Below are 12,253 nucleotides of genomic sequence, written 5' to 3' on the forward strand. Positions count from 1 at the left end.
CACGGATCAGACCTGTGTCCCCTACAGTGGCAGGTGGATTCTCAACCGCTAGACACCAGGGAAGCGCTGCTATGTTTTAAAGCACCATCAAACCCTATATTTCTGACTAAATGTGGTCCACTTTCATTGAAAAATAGTGAAATAAATGTTGCCTTACATCTACATGTAGTTTTAGCAAGAGAACTTGTTTTTAGAAAGCCAAGAGCAAAGAAGGAAGTTGTAACACCCACTATTTACAAACAGCTTTATTTCCTTGTGGAGAATCTCATATTTATGCCTACTATGAGAATAATATGCAGAATAATACTGTTTCCATAAGGACTGTATTTATGAAAGTCTAAAATATTGAAGGGAGGAGCTTCTTTGATTGCCCAAGTCCTCTGCAAAATGAACAGAGGAAAAGTTTGCCTTCCTGACTTCTTAAGACATTATGAGCTGAAGAGGATTAAATTTCCATAAAAAATCTCGCTCTCTGGTGAGCATTAAATATGACAGCGGCATTTTTGACATGCAGCATCTTCCTGCAAGGATGAAAATGAATGTTTAAGAATCTGTTTATGCCAGCCACTTAAGTGTCAGCTGGTGTTAACTTGGGGCATCTATTGATTCAGGTTACAGTTTTACTTACCTCTGAATGTCAAAATCACCATTATCCTATTACTGACACTCTGAACTGTCCATTTTCACCCAGGGCTATCCAATTTAGATACAGGAAAATGCAGAGTTTCGATATTGTGTGGGACGATGACTATTTTCGAAGCATCTGGGATTGATCCATTGCGTCTGCACTGAATATCACTCATCAAGAGGGAGAGAGAAAATGCATACACATGATGGGGAAGAACCCAGGCTTCGATGTGGAAAAATACTTAAAGTGACAAAAGTAGGATCCAATATTTGTGTTATGTTATCACAAACATAACAATGGAGAAAATCTATGGTATGTAATAATATACCCCCATCTTTCTTACAATAAAATATCTGTGTGACCTAATACCTCCTTTTAAAAAAATACCAATATGTTGTACTCCCTACATAAGCCCTGCTTCACTATGTCAGCACGATTAATGCAATATAGCTGTCAAGCTTTATTAAAATTATTTTTGATGTGTATCTTGGCTCATAAACCTCTCCAGTGCACTGATATTACCTCAGGGAATGTCCTTGTAACATTGAATCTCTGAAGATGGGACAATAAAAGAAAAATCCTCCAAACTTTCAAGTTCAGCTATGATATCACACAGCCGGCAATGTCTCCTGTCAGCACTCTGAACGTGCTTTTTTGCATGTGAAAGTAATTACAGCAGGACTGTCGTTCAAACCTTGTTTCACAGAACCTTCTGGTAGGAAAAGCATAAAGGCATTCAGAGATAAATATCCAAGAATGGAGTCAGCATTGACACTGAAATAAACTGTCAGGTCCGTTTTTCTTTACGAAGGCATTTCAGAAGCAGCATTCTTTGAGTTACAGCACTAGAGTTTTAATCTTGGACCTTTTAGGATTTGTGTTGAACCTTAACTGGTACATTTTAGCAGTGGGTATTTCCTGTTAGTAACAAAGATGTCCAATTGTTGCACACATCTCCCGTGGCCCCAGAGGAGTTCTCATACTTGTGGAACACACACAAACAACAGACATGCCAATCAAGATGGGTTTATGAGAGCCCATCATGGTTATAAACATAGAGAAGGCACTCCAAGGGAAGAAGGTTAGGGCAAGGACACACAAAGAGGAGTAAAGGGAGGCTGAAAACAGAAAGAAAAAGCTCAAACACATGAACAGAATCAATGAATATAGGTTCCCCATCTTCTTCTTCTGAGCATTATTCTAGAATAGTACTGATACATTTGCAACTATCTGTTTGAGACTCAAATGACCTGGACAGGATTTGGCTGGCTGTTTGATCTTCCCAGGATGTCATGACCTGAGATCTGATCCTACAGGGCATAACCAAGATGCACCTCACATCAAGGAGACACACCATGAAAATTCAACAACGTTACAGAAGATTCCACTAGTGGGGTCTTAGATGTCTCGGAAAGGTGAAATTGCCATCAAGATTTCTTTAATGGCTTCAACTTTTGACTTGTTGCAGAATGATCACAACTTCATGAATGGGCTCCAGTCTATAGACCATGCTTTGTTCAGCCTGTTCTAGAAAGTGCAGGAATAGAAGAATTAATGTTTCTAAACAAAAAAAGAAAACATTCCAGGCAAGATGCACTTGCTAAAGTTCGTAGCATCCTAACGGCCAAATCAAAGGTCTGTTTTCTCTGCCCCTCCTACTTGACTATCTGCAACGTCTGATGCTGCTGATTTCCCTATATCTTGAGCACTTCCTTTACTTTCAAAACAATATGCTTTTGGTCATTTGCCTTCTTTTTTTGTATCCTCTTTAAGTATTTATACTCCCTGGTGTTTCATCTGATCATTTTAGCTTTTTTTCTCCAGCTAAATGTTATCATCCCTTGCCAATAAACATGTCTATGTTGTGTGCTGAGTCGCTTAGCTGTGTCAGACTCTTTGTGACCACATGGACTGTAGTGCACCAGGGGGATTCTCTGGCAAGAATACTGTAATGGGTTGCCATGCCCTCCCCCAGGGGATTTCCCCAATCCAGGGATTGAACCCAGGTCTCCCACAGTGCAGACAGATTCTTTATCATCTAAGCCACCAGGGAACCCAAAGAATACTGGAGTGGGTAGCCTATCCCTTCTCCAGAGGGAGCTTCCCGACCCTGGCATGGAACTGGGGTCTTCTGCATTGCAGGCAGATTCTTTCCTAGCTGACCCTGTTGGTGATCCTCAAACCAGTCAGCAGGCAGACAACTGTTACTCAGTTAGAACAACCAGTGTGCCAGGAAATGTGCTTGATGCTGGGAAAACAATCTGAGAAGACACCCGATTTTATACCCTGCTGACTTGTTCCTTTGTTTCTGCAGATGCTGCTCCACTCTGCTCCACCTACTTGGAATCAGGCCTCAGTGCTCACCTGGGCAGTTACAACAGTTTCCATTTCTGCATCCACCATCAGTTTTCCTCACTCTAGTTTATCATACCCATGAAACAGAGATTTTCACCTCATTCCTAGGAAAGAGGTGAAAATCTGACCACATACTTGTCTTTTGAAAAATCTTAGATATCACTTCTTGCCAATGCAAGGTCCTTCAAATTCCTTAGGTGGAAATATAAAATCCAGGTAATGCAATCCAGACCTCCTGGCCACATCTCAACGAAATCAGGACCTGCCACAATTCGTGCCTTTAACCTGCTGGGTCCTTGGCAAGGAAGCCCTAGATCTTTTCCTCCTCTGTAAGACCCTATTCATCCTGTAAGTCTGACTATAACCTACTCTAAGGTGCCTTTCCCAATTTTTCAAGGCAAAGGGAAGCATACATTTCTCTTAATTTACATGGCATTCTTCCCACACCTCTATCTTCATCCTGATCCTCTGTACCACACTTAAACTTTTACACTTCAATCCTTTTGAATACACTGTGATTTTTGTCAGGGTAAATTCTGTTCATCGTTATTTCCTGTTTCTTATAGAACAATGTCCAGTGAAGAGCAGGTGCTCAGCATATTTGTCTCTCAAAAGTAATAGAATGCTTTTAAGCAAAGATAGACAAACATCATGATATCATTTATATATGGACTCTAAAAATGATAACAATGAACTTATTTAAAAACATAAATGGTTTCACAGTCATAGAAAACAAAGTTATAGTTACCAAAGGTGACAGTGATGGGGTGATAAATTAGGAGTTTGGCATTAACACATACACACTATTATATACAAAATAGATAAACAGCAAGGAACTACTGTATAGCACAGGGAACTATACTTAGTATCTTGTAATAACCTATAAAGGAAAAGAGTCTGAAAAAAGAATATATGTATATGTATGAATAACTGAATCTCTTTTCTGTACACTTGAAGCTAATACAACATTGCAAATTAGCTATACTTCAATAAAAAAGAAAGGTTACTTTTTACTTATGCAAGCAAAACAGACAAGCACAAAAATGTTAGTGAAAGAGGCAGTTTTTATTCAAGGGTTCCATCTGAGTTTCCAGTCTTATTTCTGCCTATTCCCTGCTATGTATTTCATGCCTCAGGAATACCTAGGAGTGCCTGCAGCTCCCTGCACCCATCTGGGGTTTCATGTCGTGTTTCTGCTGAGTTTTTGCCTCTGCCTATAACACCCTGCCTCCCCTACGCTTGCTGCCCTCATCATCTGTCTCAATGTCCACACATCCTTCCACATGTCATTCAGGCCTCTAGACAGTCCTGAAAGTTCCTCACACCCCAAGGTTAAGCTAGGTGTCTTTCCTCTCTGTTCCCAAAACAATTACTGCAGAATTGATATTATTAGATTATCAATATTATTAGATTATAATATAAAAATCATTAGATTTTGACATTATTTGTTTCTGTCTCTCTCCCAATTAGTATTTGTAAGTACTTTAATTTGCATAGTCTTTGTATCTTAAGAACTTACCCACTGTACCTGATGTATAAAACACACTGAACTAATGCTTATCTATGAGGCCTTAGCTACATTGCCACAATGGCTGAACTTTTACAATAATCTAATAGGATCAAATGAATGTTGAGTTATTACAACCACCCATCTTGGACTGTAGGAGAGAGAAAAATCATACCTGTTAGATACTGTTAGAACTGTGGTTGCCAAACTTTTTCTAGCTAAGTTGCATTGGCACAAAGTTAAAGAACCCCTTACCTTTCTTCTATGAATACAACTTCAAAACCGGATTCAGTGGGGAGAAAAGTGCCCATTTTACTGGAATTCCAAAAGATAACATAATTTTAAAATAAAATAGCCTAACAAGCAACTGGTGCTTCCCTAGTAGCTCAGACAGTAAAGAATTTGCCTGTAATGCAGGAGACCCAGGTTTTAACCCTGGATCAGGAAGATCCCCTGGAGAATGAAATGGAAACCAACTCTTGAATTCTTGCCTGAAGAATTCTATGGTCAGAGGAACCTGGCAGGCCACAGTCCATAGGGTGGCAAAGAGTTGGACACGACTGAGCGACTAACACTTCACTTAACAAAACAAACGTTATTACAAACAGACACAAGCTACCAAAAGACCATAAGGAAAGGATACACAAAAAACTCTTAATGCGTTGGAAATAAATGGTTTCATTCTCCTCAATTTTCACTCTCTTAACCATTTTCCAAATACACACCTAAGCGAGGCATTTTGCAAGATAATTTAAAATTAATAAGAAAGATTTTAATTGTTTTAATCAAAATTACCAAATAGTTTTCATAAAAATGGGACCTTGTCTTTTCCCTGGAGTCCTCTGTAGAACACTACACATGCTATTCTTCAGGGGAGAAACTCTTCTGTTCCTCTGATCCCTGACTTGCTCACACCCTTAAAATTTCCAGGGCTTCTCACAGCACCCTGGATCATGGTAAAATTCATACATCTTCAATGAAGTATATTAATAAGCTATTTTTTGCTGTTTTGGCCACTAGTACTAATGTTATTTTGTTACTATTTTTTTAATCATGAAATTTTTTATTGATTGATGGCAAAACACTTTTTAAAAATATTATAATGCCCACACCATCATCATAAAACAACAAGCATATATTATTCATGTTGACTTAAAAGTTGTAAACATAGAAACATTATTGATAGCTTCAAAAGGTTTACATATTCTTCCTAATATTGTTTATTATTGATTATATTATTATTCTATGTTAGACAATCATCAATTACAGAAGAGAATACACAGACCACAAAAGAACTGGAAAAAAAAACAACTTTCATTCACCTAAGGCCTCTTTGTGGTCCTTTTCATTTCTGGATGACTAAAATGAGACAGCAAAAGAGACAAAGATGTATAGAACAGTCTTTGGGACTCTGAGGGAGAGGGTGAGGGTGGGATGATTTGGGAGAATGGCATTGAAACATGTACATTATCATATGTGAAATGAATCGCCAATTCAGGGTCGATGCATGTTACAGGATGCTCAGGGCTGGTGTGTGGGGATGACCCAGAGGAACGATAAGGGGAGGAGGGAGGTGGGAGGGGGGTTCGGGAGGGGAAACTGATGTACACCCGGGGCGGATTCATGTCAATGTATGGCAAAACCAACCAATATAATATTGCAAAATAATTAGCCTCCAATAAAAAAAATAAATAAAATTAAAAAAAAATAAATATATAATTGAAAAAAAATTAACTCCAATCAGAAGATGACCACAGAAGGAGCAAACCAGGTCATTTGGGTGACAGGTATAACAGGTGGTCTTAGTTTGTGTCTTAAATTCTATCTCAGAAGCAAAAGCTAGATAGAATATCATTTCCCTTTTAGACTAACTATATCCATGGCATATTCTTCAGAATAGTTTTCAATTATTATCAAAGAATGCTATGAATGAATGTATTTCATAGCCTTCATTTCATCAAATTTGACAATCATTTTTTTTTTTCAGCCTTGTAATATACCAACCACAGTTTTTGAAAATGGACTCTCTGTTTATAGCTTTCTAGGTACACGTTGTTAATGCAAGATTGTTTATTCAGCTGGATGGGTCCGTTAAGAGGCTCCCCATGCAAAGATACTATTATGGATAGCAGACATAGGCAGGTGTTTGTTGATAATAATATTCTGGTCTTACAAAAGCCAGACTTTCTTTTCAAAGTCTCAACCCACAAGGAATTAAAAAATATTAAATAGAAAAACAGATGCATAATAGATCTAGATAGATAGATAGATAGAGATAAATGACAGTATTTGGCCACAGTTCAAGTTCTACAGATTCCAATTCCATTATCTACCTAATTTGTCTGGAACGAATCAATGGAATGCCTTTCATAGTTAGAGTGGTTGCTACTGACACAATTTATAGCTTTGCCTCATAGATGTCACATTTATTAAAGCAAAAAGATATGAAAGTCATGTCTTCTTTGTTTAAATGGCTTCAAGATGGACCAGTGAAGACACTACAGTCACTTGCCTTCATGATGAAAAATAGAAGCTTGGTCTAAGCGGACAATTGTTAGTACCTCTATGCAGCCCTCTTTCTGTTCTTCCCATGTCTGATTAGCTTCAGAGGGACTGATGACATCCAAATTTCCATTCATGAATGAGTGTATATAAGGAAGTAAGCTGCTAAGTCACTTCAGTCGTATCCGTCTCTGTGTGACCCCATAGACGGAAACCCACCAGGCTCCCCTGTCCCTGGGATTCTCCAGGCAAGAACACTGGAGTGGGTTGCCATTTCCTTCTCCAATGTGTGAAAGTGAAAAGTGAAAGTGAAGTCGCTCAGCCGTGTCTGACCCTTAGCGACCCCACAGACTGCAGCCCACCAGGCTCCTCCATCCATGGGATTTTCCAGGCAAGAGTACTGGAGTGGCTTGCCATTGCCTTCTCCGAAGGAAGTAAGAGTGGTGCTTTAAAAAAGGGATCATGCTAAAAAAAATAGTAAGGATCCTCTCTCTCAAGACTCTTATATTATCAAAATTTGCTTTTATGTTCGTTTTAGAGCTTTGTCTCCATGCTTACTTGATATCATTTACCACAATGTGGAACACGCAAAGTGAATGGTCAAATCTACAAACACCAGTAAGTCTGATGAACCATGGAAGGCAGCTCAGGCACTTGAGCATATCTACCAAGATGGAAAGAATCACAGATGAAAAATCGTAAGTCTCTTCCCACTTTAATCTCTTTCATTAAAATATCTTAAACATGCAGACACACAGAGCACAGAGATTAAGAAATAGCATGTTATCAGTAAGTATGGAACCCCTGATTATCTCTCTTTTATAATACATTGAAACCGAATCCCCAGATGCTATTATTATATGATGTTTGTGTTTATTATTTGAAAGTTTTCTTCTTTTTTTCCCTGCCAAAGAGATAAATTTTCCAGTCAAAACAATTATTTAGAAGCTATTAATGATTTCTTCCTAGATTTAAGAAGCCACTGTAAGAGAAGAGACTTCTCTAGTTGCTCAATAGGTAAAGAATCTGCCTGCAATGAAAGGGACACAGGAGATGTGGGTTCGATCCTTGGGTTGGAAAGATCCCCTGGAGGAGGAATGGCAACATACTTCCCTTGAGGAGGAAATGGCAACCAATCCCAGTATTCTCGCCTGAAAAATCCCATGGACCGAGGAACCTGGCAGGCCACAGTTCACAGGGTCACACAGAGTTGGACACAATGGAACAACTAAGCACATATGAGCTCATATATATTTTAATTCCTAAGTTACGTATTGCTTTGTACTTTTAAAATAATTTATATAAATGGTATATGACTCAATATACTGAGTTTGAGTAAGCTCTGGGAGTTGGTGATGGATAGGGAAGCTTGGCGTGCTGCAGTCCATGGGGTCTCAAAAAGTCGGACATGACTAGCAACTGAACTGAACTGAAATGGTATATATTCTTTGGTGATTTGATTTCATTTTTTTTTTTTATCTCAAAAAGATTTTTGCAACTGATTCATCCACACATGTGGCTGTAGTTCATTTATTTTCAATGCCCTATAGGATTTCAGAAGAGATTATCATTTATACAGATGGGACATTTGCGATATTTTCACTTTATATGTTATTATAAACAATTTTGCTGTGATTTCTACATATAGATTTGTATACAGGTGAAACAGTGTGTCCAGAGATTTGAACTGTAGTTTTAAGATATGCATGTATTTGATAGCACGTGCCTGCATGCTCAGTTGCTTCAGCAGTGTCTGACTCTTTGCAACCCCAGAGAATGTAGCCCACCAGGCTCTCCTGCCCATGGGATTCTCCAGGCAAGAATACTGGAGTGAGTTGCATGCCCTCCTCCAGGGGATATTCCCAACCCCGGGGTCAAACCTGTGTCTCCTGCATTGCAGGCAGATTCTTTACCACTGAGCCACCAGAGAAGCCCCATTCAATAGGAAATGTATTTTCAAACAGTTATTTAAAATTAACTTGTTCCATCCAAAGACTAGAAAAAGACCTGTGAGATGTGAGATGGCAAGCTAAGTTATAAAAATAGTTACGGTGACGTCATCAAATTAGTTCTCTATTTTTCTGGTAAGGAAATTCCCCAACTGTTGTGTCAAAACATTTGTGTCAAACTGCTGTGTTTTGCCAAAGAGATAAATTTCCCAGTCAAAACAATTAATTAGAAGCTATTAATGATGCCTTCCGAGATTTAAGAAGCCACTGTGAGAGAAGAGGGAAACTGAAGGATAAAAAATATCCCCTAAGTCAAGGTGCAGGAGGTAAGTTATTATAGTTTGTGAATCTCTATTTTGGTATTTTGCCTTGAATTCCTTAACTCTTCTACAATCATTTCACAAATTCCAAATCATTCAAGTAAGAGACCACAAGGAAACTTCTGATATATGAGGGGCTAACCCTCAAACACAATTCTTACTTCTGCTCTTAATATAGTCAGTCCTGTAATATTTTATTCTTATCACAAAGAATAGTTTGTGTTCTATAAGTCATCGGCACCCAAATGGTACCAGTAGATCTGCATCTGATTTAGTCAGCTACAGACCATCTGGTCATCATTAGGTAAGAAAGTTCACTGGTAAAATACTTAAATCACTAAGTCATAAATTATTTGAGAAAAAAAGTTCTCAGCTTCTAAACCAAGGCTATATATTCCCATCCATCTCTCTCTGTTTCCATCCATCCATCTATTCACCTACTAGAAGGCAGTAACCAGATGTCAGTATGGGATTTATGATTTGAATTGATTAGCGCTAATGGTGCTGGAGAAGACTCTTGAGAGTCCCTTGGACTGCAAGGAGATCCAACCAGTCCATTCTAAAGGAGATCAATCCTGGGTGTTCATTGGAAGGACTGATGCTAAAGCTGAAACTCCAACACTTTGGCCGCCTCATGTGATGAGTTGACTCATTGGAAAAGACTCTGATGCTGGGAGGGATTGGGGGCGGGAGGAGAAGGGGACGACAGAGAATGAGATGGCTGGATGGCATCACAGACTTGATAGACATGAGCTTGAGTGAACTCCGGGAGTTGGTGATGGACAGGGAGGCCTGGCGTGTTGTGATTCATGGTGTCGCAAAGAGTCGGTCACGACTGAGCGACTGAACTGACTGGCTGACTGAATCATTATTCACACTCAGGCGGACTCCATATAAACAATCAGGACTGTCACAGGTATCAATCCACCTTCTTAATTTCTTACCTCATGTGTCTCAAAAGCTGGCAATTTCATTCTTCAATAAACGCAAGGGCTTCAATTTGAAGCCACCGTGACTAACATTTTTTAACAACAAAATATCTCTCTCAAGAATATATGGAATATATATTTATTTCTTATATCAATCTGTATGTCACAGACTTACCCAAGTGATCACGTTTCCTCTTATTACTCCACCTGGTCCATTCCTTATTAATCCACTTCTGGGGTTCTATTTCCTTTGGGATTTAGAATGTTGTTGATTTTCAATGAAAAAAATTGTTTTTAACATCAAAGTTATAGGCCCTTTGTATTACTAAATCCCTTGTGATTATCTTCCTCAGAGCATTCTTCCATATAATCTTTCCATATGCTCAAGTAACCTTTTTAAGAATTGCTCATTTAAAAAATGGACTGCTATGAATTTTACAAATAGAGCCAAGGAGAAACATTTCTTAAGGGTATATACATCTTTCTACCAAGATGTAAATAGAGGAGATCAAAGTGGAGAAAAAAGAAACATGGCAGGATAGTACCAATAGTTACAAAAATATGTGGCTATTTGGCACAACTCTGCGATAAGAAAGTAATATTTAGCAATAATCTTTGTACAAACATGACCTTCTTTGGGTGACATAATACCAGACTTGTTATCTATTGTTTTAACTTTACCTCTTAAAGTAATCATTTTCCAGTTTATTTGCTGTACAGCCCTCATAAATGGGCAAGCCTATCTCATAAGAGCAGTTGAATGTCAAGGAAGAATTTAAACAAAGGCATATATCCTTTACACAAGAAACAGTCAATGTTTAAAAACAGCATTGGAAAAAGACCCCGTCCATTAAAGGTTTAGAGACGTCCTCAAGGAAAGACACAGACATGTATTCGTGATTTATCTTTCTCATAAGCCCAATGCAATACACAGCATTGAATTTCAAAGATAATGGATAACAGAAAGAATTCTCCACTAGAGTCTACACTTTGTATTCATTAGTTCTCCCTAATCCAGATCTACAGGTGTCAGCTAAAGGCTCTTCTTTTACTATTAAGGAATTTGCCACATTGACAAGGTTGATAAAGAAGAAGAAATGCCAGGTGCCAGTGTTTTGAGCAACAACTTGTCTCCACTTGCAGTCACCATGAAGACCGTCACCTTGCGACTTCCCAGAGGATTATAACCTCTGGATTGACTGCTGCGTGAGTATTTATCATCCTTAAAACTGATCAGAAATGCCAAGTGGTCACGGTTACAAGACACCTGTTGTCATGCCTTCCCTGATAAAAGCTTCCCTGCTGAATTGCTGATAAATATTGACATTATGTTTCAAGCCACATGGAATGGCTTGAAATCCTGGCTCCTCTCACACAAAGAATTAAGCTTTGACATTTAGCTGATTTAGCAAGACCACTGTACGTGAGAACTTTCACTTGAATTTTAAAGAAAAAAAAAACCCACTGGTTTTAAGAAAAAACAGAGAAAACGGGAAAGGCCAGTTAGAAAGACAGGAGAATTTCAATTACCTTGGACACTCGATTTGCAACTTCTCTGCCCACGGTCAGCCCCTGGACAAATGTCCGCGCTGCGATGAAGGCGCGGGTGATCTGAATTTTCAACTTCCGGGGAACATCTCCAAACGGCTTCAGCTGGTCTGTGTATTTGCTCACGCACTCCAGGTAGTCCTCGCTGAAATGATACTGGGGGTTGATCAGCTGAAACATCCGTTCCAGGAGCCGAGCCCAGAAGTCATTGAGCATTTCCTCCAGATTCACATTGCCCCCTGTGTAGTATCTCTTAAGCTCTGTAAAGAGGTCCTGGAACACTTCCGAATTCTGCATATACAGCATTCCATAGGTCCGTACAAACATATCATTTAGTGACTTTTCTGCATTCTCCAGGAGCTCTCGGAAAAACTCTGCAAATTAAAACAAGAAAGCAGTCATAAATTAGAAAGATCTAGGAAGTCCAAAACATCCACTTACCTCAAAAACAACTGCTTCTAGTGGTTGTCTTCACAGGAAAAAAAAAAAATGTCTCCTGTGATTAAGGTATCAAT

The 12,253-nt window shown here is 38.8% G+C and overlaps 1 protein-coding gene across 1 annotated transcript in view; it reads right to left on the reverse strand.

The window, feature by feature from the left end:
* Nucleotides 1-12,253, reverse strand: part of GPC6 (glypican 6) — a 1,277,347-nt gene that overhangs the window by 611,475 nt on the left and 653,619 nt on the right. The window contains exon 3 of the mRNA XM_055426553.2: nt 11,721-12,112. Coding sequence (XP_055282528.1) covers nt 11,721-12,112 — 392 coding nt within the window. The remainder of the gene's footprint in view (nt 1-11,720; nt 12,113-12,253) is intronic.

The sequence above is a fragment of the Moschus berezovskii genome, chromosome 13 (assembly GCF_049115385.1).
Source record: "Moschus berezovskii isolate FMDL1 chromosome 13, NW_MosBer_1.0, whole genome shotgun sequence".
Lineage (NCBI taxonomy): Eukaryota > Metazoa > Chordata > Mammalia > Artiodactyla > Moschidae > Moschus > Moschus berezovskii.